We start from the raw sequence: 23,296 nt of genomic DNA on the forward strand, positions 1-23,296 counted from the left end.
CAGGGATACCAGTTAAGAAATTGTCACAGTGATCCAGGTCAGAGATGTTGGTATTGGGAATGGATAAGAAGGTTTTAAGAAACATTAAAGAAATAATATGTACATGGTGATTGATGAGTTGATGGGTAGGGGTGTGAGAAAAGAGAGTAGTCAAGGATGATTCCCCATACTTTTTGTGTGTGTGTGTGTGTGTGTGTGTGTGTGTGTGTGATGGGAGTCTTGCTTGTGTGTGTGTGTGAGATGGGAGTCTTGCTTGTGTGTGTGTGTGTGTGTGTGTGTGTGTGTGTGTGTGTGTGTGATGGGAGTCTTGCTCTTGTTGCCCAGGCTGGAGTGCAGTGGCTCAATCTCGGCTCACTGCAACCTCCACCTCCCGGGTTCAAGCAATTCTCCTGCCTCAGCCTCCCGAGTAGCTGGGATTACAAGTGCCCACCACCACGTCTGGCTAATTTTTGCATTTTTAGTAGAGACGGGGTTTCACCATGTTGGCCAGGCTGGTCTGGAACTCCTGACCTCAGGCAATCCTCCACTTCAGCCTCCCAAAGTGTTGGGATTACAGGCATAAGCCACCGTGCCTGGCAATTCCCCATGCTGTTATCACAGTAATTGGTATGTCACTCAGTCCCTGACAAAGAGAACAAAAGGTTTGGTGGGGAGGAGATGAACATGGATGACTTAGTAGTCAACTGGTTATATGGCCCTGGCACTCAGAAGAGAAGTCTGAACTTGAGAGAGAGATTTGGAAGTCAGCAGGATCTAGTTGGTAGTTGAAAACATAAAAACAGATGAAATTACTCAGGGAAACTTTCTAGGGAAGAGAACTGGGGAAGGAATTCTAAGAACCAACACTATTCCAAGGATGAATAGAGAAGAAGCCCTCAATAGATATGGGCAAGGAGTGGCCTGCCAGTCATTGGACAGGATGTTGTATAGAAGCCAGAAAAGGGCAGCTTTTGTAGGAGTAACTGTTTAATATTATTAAGTGCTATATAGAAAGAAGTAAAATAAGAATTGAGATATGACTCTTGAATTTCATAAGGTTCTTAATGTGCCTGTTAAGAGTTATTTCACAATAGTGGTGGATGGAAACAGGGACAAGGATTGAATGAGTCTTTTTTAGATGAGACAAGTTGGAGACAAATTTCTTTCAGCTCCTGAACAAAGATTTAAGCATGCCAGTGGGGAAAGAACTAGTAATGAAGGACAAGTTGAAGAAACAGAATATTAGTGCCACCCTCTAAAATGTCTTAATTTCATCATATTCCTTAGGATTCTATAGGATAGTATTTAACAACCTGAAACATAAATTTATTAGGCATAGGTTAGATTTTCTTTTCATTGTGATTATTTGTCCCTGCATCCCACATGATTATTTGCCAGTCAGGTTTGTGTGTCTCAAAATAACTGGACAAGAGGAGTAAACTTCCTTTATAAAAATGAACCATTATTGCAGCAAGAGGACTGATTTCAAAAGATGACCTGGAAAACTGTTTAGTCTTGTTAAAATATTTGGCCTCATCTTCAAAATGTATTCATGAATCTTTCATTTTGGGACTGAAATATCTTTCTGATGTAGAAAAGAAGCTTGATTAAGAAGGAGATGTCAACTTTTACCTCCCCCGCCCCCAACAAAAAAACAGTTTCAGAAATTTATGATTAATTTAAAAGCAGTTAAGATAATAAACAAACTATTTTGTAAAATTTTTTGAGAGTAATGAGTAAACTGAAATGCTCAATGTATACTAAAAATACTCCTGATCTTAGTAACCAGTTTTTATTACATCCTTAGTGTTTGTACTAACACTAAATTGGTGATTATAAATTTATTTACTTGATAGTATAGTGTATGTAATATTCAACAGAGTGTTAATGCAAAAACTGAAAAAATTGAAACATTTTGCTTTTTTCTTAATTGGTAAATTTTCCTTGCTACTACCTTTAAAGATGATGCTTTTGGCTGGGCGTGGTGGCTCACGCCTATATAATCCCTGCACTTTGGGAGGCTGAAGCTGATCACTTGAGGCCAGGAGTTTGAGACCTGGCCAGCGTGGCGAAACCCCATCTCTACTAAAAATACAAAAATCGGCCAGGCATGGTGGTGCACATCTGTAATCCCAGCTACTCTGCATGAGAATGGCTTGAACCTAGGAGGTGGAGGTTGCAGTGAGCCAAAATCGTGCCACTGTACTCCAGCCTGGGCAACAGAATGAGAATCTGTCTCAAAAACACAAAAACAAAAAAAGGTGATGTCTTTGAGTCTGGTCACATCATTCTGCCACCTCTTTGATAATTAATGAGGGCTAATGCCCTCTTTAGTGTAGCACATTTATATGTAATGCATAAGTTGAACCTGGAGATTCAAACTACATATGTAAAGTTAAAGACTGTCTTACTTTCTCAGGCACTCTGTTTCAAACTCAGGTCAGGCAGCTTCTCCATGAATGATTTTGTCCTTTCTTACTACTTCTCCTAAATCTGGCATTAGGTTGGAGATAGAAATTTTTCTTTTTGCCTCTGAACGCTGAAAAAGTAAGCAACCTGAATTAACCCCTTGAACTTTCCTTGACCTTTCTTTATCAAGTTCTATTTTTCAAGCTATTTTTCCCTCTAACTCAGAAGCCCTTCTCTTTATGCCTGTCCCAAGTATTTATCCATTTGTACTAACATAATCATATTAAATTATTTATATCCAAGATGTTGTATATATAGGGTTACAGTTCAGTCCATACATTTTGGGAAGAGGTATTTTTACAATCAAAACTGGGTCTTTGTTCACAAGATATTATTGCTGGAAAAACCTTGAGCCTCCTCAAATTTTAGACTCTATTTCCACTGTAAATTAGTTGATGTTCTGCTGAGGATTAAAATAAGTGTTATAATAGGCCTTCATTAGTTTTCTTCTTTGTGTTTTTATCTCTTGCTTCTAGCTTCATTTTTCAAGACAGTGAAACATTTTCTCTTCTGTGATGTGGCCGTACATGCTGGTTGCTATGGAAATGTTCCAGATAAATGAAAAATTAAGTTAAGGTCAAGAATAATGAGTTAAAATCTCATCTCATCGGGCATGGTGGGAAGAGAGCCAAGATTTTCTTCTTACAGACAGTGTGGTTTTGTTTGATAAAACATTTTTCACAGGCCAACTTATACTTCAGATATGTAAGACCTGGTGTTAATCCCAGTTCAACAGTTTATTGGTTTGGGGCCGTTACTTAATGCTGCCAAACCTCGAGTTATCTTCTGTAAAATGGACATAGTAATGCCTCAGAGGAGTGCCTGGCTCAGAGTAGATAGTTGAATTTTAATTTCCATTTTTCTCTCTCTAAATCAGGAACATATAAAATGAACCTATAATAGAGGAGATAGTAATAAATGTGTGATACGTTTAAATGAAATTTTCACAGCAATGTAATTTAGCTATTTAATAGGGCTATTGCTGTGCTCATAGAACAGATTTGAATAGTTTCTGTGTTTCTACATTATTACTTAACATTTTTGAAAACTAAGACTATTAAACAGCCCTTAATGACTATTTTAACAGCTTTATTGGAGTATAATTTACATACCATAGAATTCACTTATTTTAAATACACAAATGATTTTTAGTAAATTTACAGAGTTGTGCAACCATTACTACGATACAATTTTGAGGCATTTCTGTCACTCCCAAGAGCTCCCTTGCCATAATTACTATAAACTTTTATTCGTGTGGTGGCACAAATTATAGAGTTTCAAAGTACCAGCTTGGGAGTTTAGCTGGCCTGAGTTTGAGTCTTAGTCGTGCCACTTTCTAGCTTTGTGACTTGGGTACTTTGGTTTCCTTATCTTTAAAATGGGCATAATAACTACATTACAGTGTTACTGTGAACGTTAATTAGATACTGTATATAGAGCACTGAAAGTATAATGTCCTAGTTTTTGCTTCACAAATGTTGGTTATTGGTGGTAGTTCACATTGTGGATATTTAAATAAGAGAAACATCTGAAAACACCTAGCACAGTGACTGACACATGATTGATTTTCAGAAAACAAAGCTGTTTTACATCTTTCCAGATGCATCATGTCATCACAATTTTATCTGTAGTAGCTCATTGACAGTGTTTTAATCATACTTAAACATCGATGCTCACAATATATAGTTATTTGTTATTTTGCAGAGGCATATATTTGAATTTAACAGCTAAGGGAGCTGTAAGACTTGGAGTTTGGTATCTATAAACTAGTCACTTAACTGGTGGACCCAGGCAGTAGCCTTGTTGTTTATAATTCATATCTTTATTTCTCTCTTTTTTTTTTTTTTTTTGACGGAGTTTTGCTCTCGTTGTCTAGGCTGGAGTGCAATGGCACGATCTCGGCTCACCGCAACCTCTGCCTCCCAGGTTCAAGTGATTCTCCTGCCTTGGCCTCGCGAGTAGCTGGGATTATAGGCATGTGCCTGCTAATTTTTGTATTTTTAGTAGAGACAGGGTTTCTCTATGTTGGTCAGGCTGGTCTCAAACTCCTGACCTCAGGTGATCTGCCATCCTCAGCCTCCCAAAGTCCTGGGATTACAGGTGTGAGCCACCACGCCCAGCATTTTTTTTTTTTTTTTAGAGATGGGGTTTCACTGTGTTGCCCAGGCTGCAGTGCAGTGGTGCAGTCATAGCTCACTGAAACCTTGAACTCCTGGGATCAAGCATACCTCCCACCTCAGCCTCCTGAGTAGCTGGGACTACAAGTACGTGCCATCACACTCTGCTCATTTTTTATTTTGCTTATAGAGACAAGGTCTTGCCTTGTTGGCCAGGTTGATCTCAAACTCCTGGTCTCAAGTGATCCTCCCACCTCAGCCACCCAAAAGTGCTGAGATTGCAGGCTTGAACCACAGCACCTAGCCGAAATAATTTTTTTATTTTGATAATAAGATCTTTATTTCTTTGTTAAGAAAAAAAAACTGAGTAAAGTCAAATGGCAATATTAGTGATAAAAGTTTAGAGATTTAAGAAAGTGATGGTTCTTAACCAGAATTTAGACATTGGGATAAATTAATAGTGAAATGTCAGATGTGATATTCTGTACTGTAGCTTCAGTCAATGCCATGAACAAGGCATATAACCAAATAAAGCAGTCTTTTCAGTGTTTTCTATGAGCACTCTTTAGTGGTGTAAAAATGTGTATATATAATTGGGGAAATTATACGGTATTTTTGAACTTGGGTCTTAGGTCAGACCCTTGAACTGATTGCTATTTAATTATCGTGTGTATTCTGTATTTGCAATTATCAACAGTAAAATCTTGTCATTTTTATAGGAGAGGAGTCCTTATTTAAACTGATGGGGAAACTAATCATTGCTTTCATACTTGAGCAGCAGTGTCACTCTTTTGAATCTTTTTGGAAATAAAGAGGGCTCATCATTTGTCTTCTGTTTCAATTAGGAAGGTTCCAATAGAAATACTCCTAATGAACTAGATTTGGCCTGACCCCCAACAGTTTATCTGCAGGCCTTGAATGCATGTGCTTTGATTAGTAGAATTATTTACAGCTGTTTTTGTTTTGTGGCCTTTTTTAATTTGCTGACTGACATACCTTGTTCTGAGGAAGTTCAAAAAATCTGGATGTTGGTATATTAATAATTTTATTTCATATGTTTACTTTTGACTGAAAGAATGCTTATTGTATTTAGTAAATCATGTCTTTTGTGGTTTAGATACATGTTGTGGTTGAAGAGTATATAAACTGTCTTTGAGAAGCTTGGAGAATGTTTGGAAGAATGCGTTTAGAGAAAGATACTTAAAGAATGAGGAAATGGAAATTCTTCTTAGATCTACGTCTACAATTAACTGACACTTTGAGTCTCAAAAAAATCTTTGCCTTGTGATTTTTTAAGTCCTGAAATAGGGTCATCTAAGAGTGACTTTCTGTTATTAATCATCAAATTTCCCAGAAAAAGTCAAGCTTTAAGAATATTATTTTCCCCTTGGTCTCTCAAACCTGTATTTATGGTCAAAATAATGCTTTTATTTTTAATGAAGAACTGATTGCTGATTTTTATATTTTTATTCTATCAAGTTGTTTATAGTTGTGTCAAAGAACTATTTAACTAGAAAATTTAAGAGATTAACAACTACATACCTTACTTTACAAAGTTAATAAGAGATGGAGGTGATAAACGAAATTAATAAAGGAATGCTAATTCTTTGAAGGGATAAGTTACAAAGTATTTTCAGGTTCTTAAATTTTGAAAAGAACTAATAAGTTTTGATATTTGGCTATCCAAATGTGTAAAAGAAGATTAATAATATTAGGACAAATGTTTTGAATCATTTTAGAGTGATTATCTTAAGAAGCTTAAATTGTACTCTAAGTGTACTCTAGCTTTGTGTTACTCTTTCAATTTATTTGTACTTATATAAGTAATTCATTATTACATACTTTTGTAAGTTGCCCAACTGTGTAACTGCCATTAAGTTTTTTTGTTTTGTTTTGTTTTAGACAGGGTCTCTCTCCGTTGCCCAGGCTGGAGTGCGGTGGAGCAAACATGACTCACTACAGCTCCGACCTCCTGGGCTCAGGCAGTCCTCTTGCCTCAGCCTCCCATATAGCTGGGACTACAGGTGCCCATGTGCAGCTAAATTTTTTATTTTTCTGTAGAGACAGGGTCTCACTTTATTGCCCAGGCTGGTCTCAAACTCCTGGGCTCAAGAGATCCACCTGTCTCCACCTCCCAGAGTGCTGGGATTACAGGCGTGAACCACCATGCCTGGCAGTGCCGTTAAGTTTTGTTACCCAAAAAAAAAACAGAGTTCCTTTGCCTTTCAAATAACAAATGACTCCACAAGAACACAGATTTTGATCAATGGAAGTTTTATTACTTGTCACAAGTAAGGAGAGCACTGGGAGTATTCTCCAAAGCAGTGGCTCTCTGAGGGAAAGTGAGAGGAGGGTTTTATGGGGCGATGGAGAGGGAAGAGAGGGTATGTCACTGCATGTAGAGGAGGGGTCCCAGTGGAGCACATATAGTGAGTCTTTATGCCCGGATGTAGGTCACATGCTATGGTAGTGAAGCTATAGCTTCTCCCAGGATGGAGACTTTAGCATGGTAATGAGGAAAGTTCACTCAGGTTTATCTATGAGTTGCCAGGGTCTGTGAGGAACTATGTCCAGCTGTCTAGGTGACTGCATTCTACACAGGGTTTAGGCAAAAATAGGCTGCAAGGCAGGAGGCTATAAAACAGGCTGATTGTTCAAGTTGATTAATTCCTATAGTCCATGAAGACCTTGCTGTCTGCTTACAGCTTGTTGAGTGTCTTTTCAGACCTTTTTCTTCCATTCATTTACATATATTAATACATAGACTGATATGTAAGGGTTCTTTTCCCTCAGCACAAATGATGTTATATGTATTGGTCTGCAAGGCTTGTTTTTTTACTTAATGTAGTTTGAGTCTCTTTCCATACATTTTCATAGCACTGGTATGTCTCTGTTTATCTAGAGTGCAATGGCGTGATTTCAGCTCACTGCAACCTCCCCCTCCTGGGTTCAAGTAGTCCAACTGCCTCAGCCTCCCGAGTAGCTGGGATTACAGGTGCCCATCACCACGCCTGGCTAATTTTTGTATTTTTAGTAGAGATAGGGTTTCACCATGTTGGCCAGGCTGGTCTCAAACTCCTGACCTCAGGTGATTTGCCCAACTCGACCTCCCAAAGTTCTGGGATTACAGGCGTGAGCCACCACACCCAGCCCAATTTTTTCAATTACATTGATTTCTAGTCGTTTAAATCTTATTATAAATACCTTGGTAAAGTTTATTATCTTTCTGTAATATGGATAATCACTGTAATCAATCTGTTTTCCATATTAGAGTTTTTACATATCAGGTTTTCTTAAAGTAAGCATCATGCTGGTGTAGCAGCATATGAGTGCTTTAGGGCCCAAGAGTGAGAAAAGACATAGTTGTTACTCTTCCTAGTTGAGCCTTGAAGGAGATCATAGTGGACTGTGTGTGATTGGTGAGAATAATATCACAGGAGAACATTCAAAACAATAAAGTGAGTCACCTCCTGCCCCTTCAGTGGCTTTGCACTATTCATATAGTAACCAAATACCATCATATAAGTTAGAAGATCCTGTGTTCTTTGGTCCTTGCTAATTCGTTTTTTCTTTTTCTTTTTTTTTTTTTTTTTTTTTTTTTTGAGGTGGAGTCTTGCTCTGTCACCCAGGCTGGAATGCAGTGGCACAATCTTGGCTCACTTCAAGCTGTGCCTCCCAGGTTCACACCATTCTCCTGCCTCAGCCTCCCAAGTAGCTGAGATTACATGCATTGTGCCACCATGCCTGGCTAATTTTGTATTTTTAGTAGAGACGGGGTTTCTCCATGTTGGTCAGGCCGGTCTCGAACTCCTGACCTCAGGTGATCCACCTGCCTTGGCCTCCCAGAGTGCTGGGATTACAGGTGTGGGCCACCATGCCCGGCCTCATCTGTACTATATTCTATCTAGTCTCAGAATCCATGGTTATGCTGTTTCTTTACCTAGAATCTATACTACATATATTAAACATTATTCTTCCCTTAACTTTCATTCAGCAGTCATCTTTAAAATCTTACCATAAATATCACTTACCTGTACATCAGCTCCACCCTAATTTGGTCAGGTTGCCTCTGTTATATATGCTTGTATCTCCCTGTACTTTACCTGCATATCACTTACCATACCTTGCAATTATATATTTAGTCGTGTGATTGGTGTTTATATGTTTAGTGAAAGAAACAGTGCAAGCTCCATGTGGACTTAGAATGACTTTTCATTTTTTTATCCTTAGTACTGAACACATATTAAAGACCAAAAAAACTTTTTTTGTCATTTAACTAAATTTAATTTTTCCTGGGAATGGAATGTTTCTTTTTTTTCTTTTCTTTTTTTTTTTTTTGAGATGGAGTCTTGCTCTGTCACCCAGACTGGAGTGCAGTCACGTGTTCGTGGCTCACTGTAGCCTCAAACTCCTGGGCTCCAGCGATCCTCCTACCTTAGCCCTTAGCTTCCTGGGTCGCTGGGACCACAGGTGCATGCCACCACACCTGGCTAATTTTTGTAGAGACAGGGTCTCCCTATGTTACCTAGGCTGGTCTCAAACTCCTGGGCTCAAGCAGTCCTCCCATCTCAGCCTCTCAAAGTGCTGGAATTATAGGCATGAGCCATCACACCCAGCCTGAAAAATTTGTATGAGTCTGTCGAGATTGTGGTATAAATACAGAGGAAACATATGTTTATATAAATTGTTTCTACTTTTAAAATATTCTTATATTGTCAAAAGTTATGTTTGTTTGTTTGTTTTGAGATGGAGTCTCACTGTGTTGCCCAGGCAGGAGTACAGTGGCGGATCTCGGCTCACTGCAACCTCCACCTCCTGGGTTCAAGCAATTCTCCTTACTCAGCTTCCCGAGTAGCTGGGATTACAGCCATGCACCGCCACACCTGGCTAATTTTTTATATTTTTGGTAGAGACGGGGTTTCACCATGTTGGCCAGTCTGGTCTCGAACTCCCAACCTGAGGTGACCCACCCGCCTCAGCCTCCCAAAGTGCTGAGATTACAAACCTGAGACACCGCGCCTGGCCATCAAAAGTTATTTATGTCTTGTTCAGTAATTCTTCCCTCCCTCTACCCCCTTCCCCAACAAAGCTTTTTTTTTTTTTTCTCTGAGACGGAGTTTCGCTCTTGTTCCCCAGACTGGAGTGCAATGGTGCGATCTTGGCTCACCACAACCTCTGCTTCCCGGGTTCAAGTGATTCTCCCACCTCAGCCTCCTGAGTAGCTGGGATTACAGGCACCTGCCACCACGCCTGGCTAATTTTTGTATTTTTAGTGGACATGGGGTTTCACCATGTTGAGGCTGGTCTCGAACTCCTGACCTCAAGGAATCTGCCCACCTTGGCCTCCCAAATTGCTGGGATTACAGGCGTGAGCCACCGTACCCAGCCAAGATTATTTTTTAGATATATTTATTTTTTAAAAATTAGAGATTTAGCTGGGCGTGGTGGCTCACACCTGTAATCCCAGCACTTTGGGATGCCAAGGTGGGAGGATCATCTGAGGTCAGGAGTTCAAGACGAGCCTGACCAACATGGAGAAATCCCGTCTCTACTAAAAATACAAAATTAGTCAGGTGTGGTGGTGCATGCCTGTAATCCCAGCTACTTGGGAGGGTGAGGCAGGACAATCGCTTGAACCCAGGAGATGGAGGTTGCACCATTGCACTCCAGCCTGGGCAACAAGAGCAAAATTCCATCTCAAAAAAAAAAAAAAAAAGACTTAGATAAACTTAAGAGACTAGGGTCCTGGATGGAACTTTATTACTAACTTCAAGTCTCCTCTCAGGCAGGGGACTACTTCCCATCTCTAAAATGAGGGAATGGAAATAGATGTTTTATCATGGCTCTAATTCTGTAAAAGTGTGAAAAGATGGATTACAGTGATACAAATGTGGTATAAAAAGTTGTGGAATAAGACTGGACTTGTGGTTCTTTTTCAACAGTTTAATTGAAAAGAAAGACACTCAATTTTTTTCCTTTTTCTTTGTTTTCAGGTTATATTTCACACTATGTGCTGACTGTATCTACAGAAGATATTTAAAAAAAAAAAGATAAACTTTTTTTCAAAGATTTTGATTCCAGTGGAATCTTTGCTTTAGATTTGTGTGTGTGTTTGTGTTCGTGAATTGTAACTCCAGAAGCAATGCCTGTACAAGCTCCACAATGGACGGATTTCCTCTCCTGCCCAATTTGCACTCAGACTTTCGACGAAACAATTCGGAAGCCCATCAGTTTGGGTTGTGGCCATACTGTCTGCAAGATGTGCCTAAATAAACTCCACCGCAAGGCTTGCCCATTTGACCAGACCACTATCAATACAGACATTGAGCTCCTCCCTGTGAACTCAGCATTGCTGCAGCTCGTGGGTGCTCAGGTAAGATGAGTGACTTAATACTTTTAAGTGTGTGTGTGTGTGTGTGTGTGTGTGTGAGACTTAATACTTTTGTGTGTGTGTGTGTGTGTGTGTGTGTGTGTGTGTGTGTGTGTGTGCACGCGCTGTGCATGTTTTTCTCCCGAGAGAAACCTGTTGAATTAAAATTGGGTAACATTGCCTTCTATTTAAATAGGTATAATTCTGTTTGGTACTGTAAATCCTTTATTTCAGCATGTTAGATTTATTGTGGTAGTCCAGTGCTTTTTAGTCATAGTACAGTAACATCCATTTAATCTTGTCAGATATTCAATAAACCTAGCTATGCAGATCACTAGAGAAACCTAAGGCTGGGTGTGGTGGCTCATGCCTGTAATCCCAGCACTTTGGGAGGCCAAGGTTGGTGGATCATTTGAGGTCAGGGGTTCGAGACCAACCTGGCCAACATGGTGAAACCCTGTCTCTACTACAAATACAAAAAAATGAGCTGGGTGTGGTGGTGTGTGCCTGTAATCCCAGCTACTTGGGAGGCTGAGGCACGAGAATTGCTTGAACCTAGGAGGCGGAGGTTGCAGTGAGCCGAGATCGCGCTGCACTCCAGCCTGGGTGACAGAGTGAGACCCTGTCTCAAAAAAAGAAAAGAAACCTAAGAGGTAAGTCATAAGGACCTTTTTTAACATTGAGAAAACTATTGTTCATAAAACCACTGCACTTTACTCAGTAGGGAAGGTGCAGCTGCTTCAGGCAGTTTTACTCAGTAGACATTAACTGAAATGAAAGATGAGAAAGGTGACAAAAACTATAGCACAAAGTTTGGGAACCATTAGAACACACTTAATGCTTTATAGACCTAAAAATGGTTGAGATGGTAAATTTTGTGTTATGTATATATTATCACAATAAAAAAAATAAAATTTTCCCAAATTTTCCTTTCATCTAAAAGGAAAAAGAAAAAATAAATTAGACTTTAAAATATATAATCACCAATTTCTCCTAGGAATGTAAGGTTGACTTAACATCTGCAAATCAATTAATGTAATTCACTATATCAGTAAAAGTTGCAAAATTGCACACATATGATCATCTCAATAGACACAGAAAAAGCATTTGGCAAAATCCAATACCTTTTCATAATAAAAGCACTGAAACAACTAGGAAAAAAACTTCAACCCAAAGGACATGGATGAAAAACCCACAGCTAACATACTGAATGGTGAAAGACTAGATGCTTTTTCTTTAAGATCAGGAACAAGTCAAGGATCTCCATTCTTAACTATTTCTGTGCAACATCATACAGGACCTTCTAGCCAGGGCAATTAGGCAAGTAAATGAAACTGGTGACATTCAGATAAGAAGTAAAAAATAAAAACAATCTCATTCACAGATGACATGGTCTTATATATAGAAAATGTTAAGGAATCTACAAAGGAAAAGCTATTAGAAACAAAAAACTAGGCAGAGTTGCAGGATATAAGATGAGTATATAAGTATCAGTTGTCTGAAAAAGCAAAAGTCTTTCTAAGGTGTAAAAATGTGTTTACAGTGTTTCATAATTTCTTTCTTTCTTTTTTTCTTGCTCTGTCACCCAGGCTGGAGTACGGTGGTGTGATCTTGGCTCACTGCAATCTCCACCTCTCAAGTTCAAGTGATTCTCATGGCCTCAGCCTCCCAAGTAGCTGGGATTACAGGTGTGCACTACCATACCCGGCTAATTTTTGTATTTTTAGTAGAGATAGGGTTTCGCCATGTTGGCTATGCTGGTCTCAAATTCCTGACCTCAAGTGATCCATCTGTCTCAACCTCCCAGAGTATTGGGAATACAGGCATAAGCCACTGTACCCAGCTAGTTTTGCATACTTTCATCCACAATATGTTAATAATAGTTTTCTTAGGCCAGGCGCAGTGGCTCACGCCTGTAATCCCAGCACTTTGGGAGGCCGAGGCGGGTGGATCACGAGGTCAGGAGATCAAGACCATCCTGGCTAACACAGTGAAACCCGTCTCTTCTAAAAATACAAAAAGTTAGCTGGGCGTGGTGGCAGGCGCCTGTAGTCCCAGCTACTTCAGAGGCCGAGGCAGGAGAATGGCGTGAACCCGGGAGGCGGAGCTTGCAGTGAGCCGAGATTGTGCCACTGCACTCCAGCCTGGGCAACAGAGCGACACTCTGTCTCAAAAAAAAAATAAAATAAAATAATAATAATAATAGTTTTCTTACACGTAAGAAAGACTGTCTGGCACATAGTAGGCCCTTAATAAAGATTTGTTAAAGAAGTAATATATATGTTGTATTTCTATATGCTAGCAGTGGACAATCTGAAAATAGATCAATTTCATCTACAAGAGCATTAAAAAAAAAATTAAGAATATATTTAACAAAAGAAATGTAAAATTAGACCGGGTGCAGTGGCTCATGCCTGTAATCCCAACAGTTTGGGAGGCCGAGGCTAGCAGATCTTTTGAGGCCAGGAGTTCCAAGACCAGCCTGGCCAACATGGTGAAACCCCGTCTCTACCAAAAAAATACAAAAATTAGCCAGGTGTGAAGGTGCCCACCTGTAATCCCAGCTACTCAGGGGGCTGAGGCATGAGACTTGCTTGAACCCAGGAGGCCGAGGTTGCAGTGAGCTAAAATCATACCACTGCACTCCAACCTGGGTGACAGAGCGACTCTGTCAAAAAAAAAAAAAGAAAGAAATGTAAAACTATATTTTGAAAACTACAAATCGTTGTTTAAAAGTAACTTAAAACTTGAATAAACATTTACGCCATTAACTCAAAATGGATCAAAGGCTAAATATAAGAACTAAAACTATGAAACTCTTAGAAGAAAATATAGACATAAGTCTTTATGACCATGGAGTAGGCAGTGGGTTTTTTCAAGGTGTGACACCAAAAAGCACAAGGAACAAAAGAAAAAGATAAGTTGAACTTCATCAAAATTAAAAACTGTGTTTCAAAGATACGAACAATTGGCTGGGCACAGTGGCTCACGTCTGTAATCTCAGCACTGTGGGAGGCCAAGATGGATGGATCATTTGATACCAGCCTACACAACATGGCAAAACCCCATCTCTACAGAAAATGCAAAAGAAAAATTTTTGCTGGGTGTGGTGGCTCATGCCTGTAGTCCCACCTGTCTGTGAGGCTGAAGTGGGAGCATCACCTGAGCCCAAGAGGCCAAGATGGATGGATCGTTTGAGACCAGCCTAGGCAACATGGCAAAACCCCATCTCTACAGAAAATACAAGAAAAAAATTGCTGGGTGTGGTGGCACATGCCTGTAGTCCCACCTATTTGTGAGGCTGAGGTGGCGGCAGCACCTGAGCCTGATCACCTGATCGAGGCTGCAGTGAGCCTCGATTGCAGCACTACGCTGTAGCTTGGGCGGCAGAATGAGACCCTATCTCAAAAATAATAGCAACAATGAAAAACAAAGATACCAACAAGAAAGCAAAAAGAACAACCTACAGAATGTGAGAAAACAATTGTAAAATCCTATTTCTGATAAAGACTTATGTGTAGAATATATAAGGAACTCTTACAACTCAGAGATAAAAAGACAACCCAGTTTTTAAAATGGACAAAGAGCTGAACAATCACCTCGTCAAGCAGATTATACAGATGGCAAATTGGCAAAATGAAAAGTAGCTCAGCAGTTTGTCTTTAATTGCAAATTAAAGCAAGTGAGATACCACTATACACAAATTAAAATGGCCAAAATCCAAAACATTAGCAACACCAAATGCTGGTGAGGATATGGAGCAACAAAAACTCTCATCTTTTTGGAAATGAAAAATGGTATAGCTACTTTGAAAGACAGTTTGGCAGTTTCTTTATAAGCTTAACATAGTAGGTATTTACCCAGTTAACTTGAAAATTTATGTCTACACAGAAACCCTCACATGACTATTTATAACAGCTTTATTCATGCTTGCCAAAAAATGGAAGCAGTTGAGATATCTTTTAGTAGGTGAATGGATAAACAGTGGTATATCCATACAATGGCACATTGTATAAAATGAAATAATAAAAAGGCATAGCTGTCAAGTCACAAAAAGACATAGATACATCTCAATGTATATCATTGCTAAGTGAAAGATAACCAGTATGAAAAGGCCACATACTGTATGATTCCAGTTATGTGATATCTGTAAAAGGTAAAACCATAGCAACAATAAAAGTATCAGTGGTTGCCATGGATTCAGGAGTAGGGAGGGAGGATAGAATTGGTGAAATAGTATTTCTTAGGGCAGTAAAACTGTTCTTTATGAGTCTGTAATTGTAGCTATATGACACTCTGAATTTGTCAAAAACTGTAGAACTTTACAAAGATTATGGAAAACAATCTGAAGTATATGAAACCATTTCACTAAAGGGGTGTAGGAGAAAGGTAGATTGTGTAAGATTAAAGATAGAGAAAGATATTATCTATAAGCAGTGTGCTCTAGTCTTTTCCCGTGGTGGTACGAATTAACTCTGATACTGCTGTATGTATAATACATATTAGAATTGAACAGTTAAGTAAGTGAATGGGAAATGGTTGGAGCCAGTTAACAGATAAACAAGGATGATGAGGTTAGAGTGATTCATGTGATAATGGATTGGAGTTGGAGGCATCAGTATGAACTCATTTTTAGCTTGATATGGATACAGATGGTTATATACAGAAATAGATATGTGTATATCTCGGGTTATTACAGTGACATATTTCCTTGCTCTGTCATCTAAGATTGCCTAGAAGGAACAACACCCCAATAGTAATTGCATACATAGCATTCATATCTTGGTTTCTAATACCATTCTCCAATAAAAGGAACCAGAGTTCCTTGGAGAAATGGCTAATTCTAAGACTGGGACAGGAAATACACGAAATGAGTCTGGAGTAGCTTGTAGCACTGGAAAGTATAGAGAAGTATTCAAAACACACACAGACACATACACAGAGTAATGGGGGCTATATCAAAGGCACATAGGAGCCAACTGAAAGAGCTCTCAATGGCCAAAGCTAAAACAGTTTGAACAACAAAATAAATGGAATTGGATTATAACCCAGGTATAAGATAAATATCCTTGAGTCTACACGATAAAATTAAATGATTGAATAAATAAATGGAAGAAAGAAACAAATCTCCCATGCAGAATTCCAAATTAATTACATAGATATTCTGCTCTCAAGGATGTAGAATATGTGTGGGCTACGCATAGTGACTCCTTCCAAAAAGTACAGTTTGGAAGGTGGGAGATTATGTAACTTTATAGTGGAGAAACCTGGTAAACACTGACGAAACCAGCTGATCAAATTTAACATCAGCAATAATAAGTTGTGTTGGTGGTGTGTAGCTTTGATATGATGTGATAAAAAATGGCACTTTTCCCCTATGATCTTCCAAAAATCCATAACCCCAATATACTAATGAGAAAAATGACAGATCCTAGATCCCAGTTTAGGGGCATTCTACAACATACCAGACCAGTACTCCTTAAAACTGTCAAGGTCATTAAAACAAGGAAAGTCTGAGAAAGTGTCCAAGCCAAGAGGAGCTTAAAGAGATATTGAAGCACCAGCGCAGTGGCTCACACCTGTAATCCCAGCGCTTTGAGAGGCCAAGGCGGGCAGATCACTTGAGGCCAGGAGTTGGAAACCAGCCTGGCCAACACAGTGAAATCCCGTCTCTACTAAAAATACACAAAATCAGCTGGGCATGGTGGCGCATGCTTGTAATCCCAGCTACTCAGGAGACTGAGGCATGAGAATCTCTTGAACCTGGGAGGTGGAAGTTGCAGTGAGCCGAGATTGTGCCACTGTACTCCAACCTGGGCGACAGAGTGAGACTTTGTCTCAACTTTGAAAAAAAAAAAGGGAGAGACATGGAGGGAGAGAGGGAGGCCAAGGTGGGTGGATGGCTTGAGCCCAGGAATTCGAGGCCAGTCTGGGCAATGTAGTGGGACCTCCATCTCTACAAGAAAATACAAAATTAGCTGGGTGTGGTGGCGTGTGCCTATAGTCCTAGCTACTGGAGTCCGAGGTGGGGGATCACTTGAACCTGGGAGACAGAGGTTGCAGTGAGCCCAGATGCTGCCACTGTACTCCAGCCTGAGTGACAGAGTGAGACTCTGTCTCTGAAGACTAAGTGTAATATGGTATCCTGAATGGGATCCTGAAACTGAGAAAGAACATTACGTGAAAACTAAGGATATCTGATTAACATATGGATTTTAGTTGTTAATTATGAATATATTGATATTGGCTCATTAATTTTAACAAATGTACCATACCAGTGTAAGATGTTAATAGGGGTAACTGTTAGCCAAGTGTGGTGGCTCACTCCTGTAGTCCCAGCTACTCGGGAGGCTGAGGCAGAAGAATCGCTTGAACCCAGGAGGCGGAGGTTGCAGTGAGCCGAGATGGTGCCACTGCACTCCAGCCTGGGTGACAGAGGGAGACTCCATCTCAAAAATAATAATAATAATAGGGGAAACTGAATACAGGATAATGAGAATTCTGTGTACTATCTTTGCCATTTTTTTGTAAATCTAAAACTGTTCTACGAAATAAAGTTTACTAGGCAAAATGGGCAAAGGATCTGAATAGATATTCTTCCAGAGAAGATATACAAATGGATAATAAGCATATGAAAGGATGGTCAACATCATTAGCTATCAGGGAAATACAAATCAAAACCACAATGAAGTGGGAGGAAGGTAGATGGGAAGAAGAGATAATTATCAAAGAATACAAAGCTTCAGTTAGACTGGAGGAATGCCTTTAGTGATCTATTGCACAGAATAGTGACTATAAATAGTAATACATTGTATGTTTCAAAATTGCTAAAAGAGTAGATTTTACTTAAAATCTACAAAATAAAAATGTGAGGTGATGGATTTGTTAATTAACCTGATTTAGTCATCTCACATTGTCACATTGTACCCCATAAATATATGCAATTATTATTAATTTAAAATAAAATTTAGAAAAACCACAATGAATTACTACTTTTCACCCAACAGGATAGCTATAATAAAAAAGATAATAAGTAGAAGAATTATCTTTCTTTTTTTTTTAATTATTATTATACTTTAAGTTTTAGGGTACATGTGCACAATGTGCAGGTTAGTTACATATGTATACATGTGCCATGCTGGTGTGCTGCACCCATTAACTCGTCATGTAGCATTAGGTATATCTCCTAATGCTATCCCTCCCCCCTCCCCCCACCACACAACAGTCCCCAGAGTGTGATGTTCCCCTTCCTGTGTCCATGTGTTCTCATTGTTCAATTCCCATCTATGAGTGAGAACGTGCGGTGTTTGGTTTTTTGTCCTTGCGATAGTTTACTGAGAATGATGATTTCCAATTTCATCCATGTCCCTACAAAGGACATGAACTCATCACTTTTTATGGCTGCATAGTATTCCATGATGTATATATGCCACATTTTCTTAATCCAGCCTATCATTGTTGGACATTTGGGTTGGTTCCAAGTCTTTGCTATTGTGAATAGTGCCGCAATAAACATACATGTGCATGTGTCTTTATAGCAGTATGATTTATAGTCCTTTGGGTATATACCCAGTAACGGGATGGCTGGGTGAAATGGTATTTCTAGTTCTAGATCCCTGAGGAATCACCACACTGACTTCCACAATGGTTGAACTAGTTTACAGTCCCACCAACAGTGTAGAAGTGTTCCTATTTCTCCACATCCTCTCCAGCACCTGTTGTTTCCTGACTTTTTAATGATTGCCATTCTAACTGTTGTGAGATGGTATCTTGTGGTTTTGATTTGCATTTCTCTGATGGCCAGTGATGATGAGCATTTTTTCATGTGTCTTTTGGCTGCATAAATGTCTTCTTTTGAGAAGTGTCTGTTCATATCCTTTGCCCACTTTTTGATGGGGTTGTTTGTTTTTTTCTTGTAAATTTGTTGGAGTTCATTGTAGATTCTGGATATTAGCCCTTTGTCAGATGAGTAGGTTGCGAAAATTTTCTCCCATTTTGTAGGTTGCCTGTTCACTCTGATGGTAGTTTCTTTTGCTGTGCAGAAGCTCTTGAGTTTAATTAGATCCGATTTGTCAATTTTGGCTTTTGTTGCCATTGCTTTTGGTGTTTTAGACATGAAGTCCTTGCCCATGCCTATGTCCTGAATGGTAATGCCTAGGTTTTCTTCTAGGGTTTTTATGGTTTTAGGTCTAACGTGTAAGTCTTTAATCCATCTTGAATTGATTTTTGTATAAGGTGTAAGGAAGGGATCCAGTTTCAGCTTTCTACATATGGCTAGCCAGTTTTCCCAGCACCATTTATTAAATAGGGAATCCTTTCCCCATTGCTTGTTTTTCTCAGGTTTGTCAAAGATCAGATAGTTGTAGATATGCGGTGTTATTTCTGAGGGCTCTGTTCTGTTCCATTGATCTATATCTCAGTTTTGGTACCAGTACCATGCTGTTTTGGTTACTGTAGCCTTGTAGTATAGTTTGAAGTCAGGTAGCGTGATGCCTCCAGCTTTGTTCTTTTGGCTTAGGATTGACTTGGCAATGCGGGCTCTTTTTTGGTTCCATATGAACTTTAAAGGAGTTTTTTCCAATTCTGTGAAGAAAGTCATTGGTAGCTTGATGGGGATGGCACTGAATCTATAAATTACCTTGGGCAGTATGGCCATTTTCACCATATTGATTCTTCCTATCCATGAGCATGAAATGTTCTTCCATTTGTTTGTGTCCTCTTTTATTTTGTTGAGCAGTGGTTTGTAGTTCTTCTTGAAGAGATCCTTCACATCCCTTGTAAGTTGGATTCCTAGGTATTTTATTCTCTTCATAGCAATTGTGAGTGGGACTTCACTCATGATTTGGCTCTCTGTTTGTCTGTTATTGGTGTATAGGAATGCTTGTGATTTTTGCACATTGATTTTGTATCCTGGGACTTTGCTGAAGTTGCTTATCAGCTTAAGGAGATTTTGGGCTGAGACAGTGGGGTTTTCTAAATATACAATCATGTCATCTGCAAACAGGGACAATTTGACTTCCTCTTTTCCTAATTGAATGCCCTTTATGTCCTTCTCCTGCCTCATTGCCCTGGCCAGAACTTCCAACACTATGTTGAATAGGAGTGGTGAGAGAGGGCATCCCTGTCTTGTGCCAGTTTTCAAAGGGAATGCTTCCAGTTTTTGCCCATTCAGTATGATATTGGCTGTGGGTTTGTCATAGATAGCTCTTATTATTTTGAGATAACGTCCCATCAATACCTAATTTATTGAGAGTTTTTAGCATGAAGCGTTGTTGAATTTTGTCAAAGGCCTTTTCTGCATCTATTGAGATAATCATGTGGTTTTTGTCTTTGGTTCTGTTTATATGCTGGATTACATTTATTGATTTGTGTATATTGAACCAGCCTTGCATCCCAGGGATGAAGCCCACTTGATCATGGTGGATAAGCTTTTTGATGTGCTGCTGGATTCTGTTTGCCAGTATTTTATTGAGGATTTTTGCATCAGTGTTCATCAAGGATATTGGTCTAAAATTCTCTTTTTTGGTTGTGTCTCTGCCCGGCTTTGGTATCAGGATGATGCTGGCCTCATAAAATGAGCTAGGGAGGATTCCCTCTTTTTCTATTGATTGGAATAGTTTCAGAAGGAATGGTACCAGTTCCTCCTTGTACCTCTGGTAGAATTCTGCTGTGAATCCATCTGGTCCTGGACTCTTTTTGGTTGGTAAGCTATTGATTATTGCCACAATTTCAGATCCTGTTATTGGTCTATTCAGAGATTTAACTTCTTCCTGGTTTAGTCTTGGGAGAGTGTATGTGTCCAGGAATTTATCCATTTCTTCTAGATGTTCTAGTTTATTTGCGTAGAGGTGTTTGTAGTAGTCTCTGATGGTAGTTTGTATTTCTGTGGGATCGGTGGTGATATCCCCTTTATCATTTTTTATTGCGTCTATTTGATTCTTCTCTCTTTTTTTCTTTATTAATCTTGCCAGCAGTCTATCAATTTTGTTGATCCTTTCAAAAAACCAGCTCCTGGATTCATTAATTTTTTGAAGGGTTTTTTTGTGTTTCTATCTCCTTCAGTTCTGCTCTGATTTTAGTTATTTCTTGCCTTCTGCTAGCTTTTGAATGTGTTTGCTCTTGCTTTTCTAGTTCTTTTAATTGTGGTGTTAGGGTGTCAATTTTGGATCTTTCCTGCTTTCTCTTGTGGGCATTTAGTGTTGTAAATTTCCCTCTACACACTGCTTTGAATGTGTCCCAGAGATTCTGGTATGTTGTGTCTTTGTTCTCGTTGGTTTCAAAGAACATCTTTATTTCTGCCTTCATTTCGTTATGTACCCAGTAGTCATTCAGGAGCAGGTTGTTCAGTTTCCATGTAGTTGAGCGGTTTTCAGTGAGTTTCTTAATCCTGAGTTCTAGTTTGATTGCACTGTGGTCTGAGAGACAGTTTGTTATAATTTCTGTTCTTTTACATTTGCTAAGGAGTGCTTTACTTCCACCTGTGTGGTCAATTTTGGAATAGGTGTGGCGTGATGCTGAAAAGAATGTATATTCTGTTGATTTGGGGTGGAGAGTTCTGTAGATGTCTATTAGGTCTGCTTGGTGCAGAGCTGAGTTCAACTCCTGGGTATCCTTGTTAACTTTCTGTCTCAGTGATCTGTCTAATGTTGACAGTGGGGTGCTAAAGTCTCCCATTATTATTGTGTGGGAGTCTTAAGTCTCTTTGTAGGTCACTCAGGACTTGCTTTATGAATCTGGGTGCTCCTGATTGGGTGCATATATATTTAGGATAGTTAGCTCTTCTTGTTGAATTGATCCCTTTACCATTATGTAATGGCCTTCTTTGTTTCTTTTGATCTTTGTTGGTTTAAAGTCTGTTTTATCAGAGACTAGGATTGCAACCCCTGCCTTTTTTTGTTTTCCATTTGCTTGGTAGATCTTCCTCCATCCTTTTATTTTGAGCCTATGTGTGTCTCTGCACATGAAATGGGTTTGTTGAATACAGCACACTGATGGGTCTTGACTCTTTATCCAATTTGCCAGTCTGTGTCTTTTAATTGGAGCATTTAGTCCATTTACATTTAAAGTTAATATTGTTATGTGTGAATTTGATCCTGTCATGATGTTAGCTGGTTATTTTGCTTGTTAGTTGATGCAGTTTCTTCCTGGTCTCTATGGTCTTTACATTTTGGCATGATTTTGCAGTGGCTGGTACCAGTTGTGCCTTTCCATGTTTAGTACTTCCTTCAGGAGCTCTTTTAGGGCAGGCCTGGTGGTGACAAAATCTCTCAGCATTTGCTTGTCTGTAAAGTATTTTATTTCTCTTTCACTTAGGAAGCTTAGTTTGGCTGGATATGAAATTCTGGGTTGAAAATTCTTTTCTTTAAGAAAATTGAATATTGTTCCCCACTCTCTTCTGGCTTGTAGAGTTTCTGTGGAGAGATCTGCTGTTAGTCTGATGGGCTTCCCTTTGTGGGTAACCTGACCTTTCTTTCTGGCTGCCCTTAACGTTTTTTCCTTCATTTCAACTTTGGTGAATCTGACAATGATGTGTCTTGGAGTTGCTCTTCTCGAGGAGTATCTTTGTGGCGTTCTCTGTATTTCCTGAATCTGAATGTTGGCCTGCCTTGCTAGATTGGGGAAGTTCTCCTGGATAATATCCTGCAGAGTGTTTTCCAACTTGGTTCCATTCTCCCCGTCACTTTCAGGTACACCAATCAGACATAGATTTGGTCTTTTCACATAGTCCCATATTTCTTGGAGGCTTTGTTCATTTCTTTTTGTTCTTTTTTCTCTAAACTTCCCTTCTTGCTTCATTTCATTCATTTCATCTTCCATCGCTGATACCCTTTCTTCCAGTTGATCACATCAGCTCCTGAGGCTTCTGCATTCTTCACGTAGTTCTTGAGCCTTGGCTTTCAGCTCCATCAGCTCCTTTAAGCACCTCTGTATTGGTTGTTCTAGTTACACATTTGTCTAAATTTTTTTCAAAGTTTTCAACTTCTTTGCCTTTGGTTTGAATTTCCTCCTGTAGCTCAGAGTAGTTTGATCGTCTGAAGCCTTCTTCTCTCAACTCGTCAAAGTCATTCTCCATCCAGCTTTGTTCCATTGCTGGTGAGGAACTGCGTTCCTTTGGAGGAGGAGAGGCGCTCTGCTTTTTAGAGTTTCCAGTTTTTCTGCTCTGTTTTTTCCTCATCTTTGTGGTTTTATCTACTTTTGGTCTTTGATGATGGTGATGTACAGACGGGTTTTTGGTGTGGATGTCCTTTCTGTTTGTTAGTTTTCCTTCTAACAGACAAGACCCTCAGCTGCAGGTCTGTTGGAGTTTGCTAGAGGTCCACTCCAGACCCTGTTTGCCTGGGTATCAGTAGCGGTGTCTGCA

General features: G+C 39.4%; 1 protein-coding gene across 6 annotated transcripts in view; it reads left to right on the top strand.

The window, feature by feature from the left end:
* The window catches only part of RC3H1 (ring finger and CCCH-type domains 1), a 95,762-nt gene that overhangs the window by 18,974 nt on the left and 53,492 nt on the right, over positions 1-23,296 (top strand). For all 6 annotated transcript variants that reach the window (XM_063648474.1, XM_063648476.1, XM_063648479.1 and 3 more), the window contains exon 2: positions 10,559-10,938. In XM_063648474.1, the coding sequence (XP_063504544.1) occupies positions 10,708-10,938 (231 nt within the window). In that variant the 5' untranslated portion in view covers positions 10,559-10,707. The remainder of the gene's footprint in view (positions 1-10,558; positions 10,939-23,296) is intronic.

Source organism: Pongo pygmaeus, chromosome 1, assembly GCF_028885625.2.
Source record: "Pongo pygmaeus isolate AG05252 chromosome 1, NHGRI_mPonPyg2-v2.0_pri, whole genome shotgun sequence".
Lineage (NCBI taxonomy): Eukaryota > Metazoa > Chordata > Mammalia > Primates > Hominidae > Pongo > Pongo pygmaeus.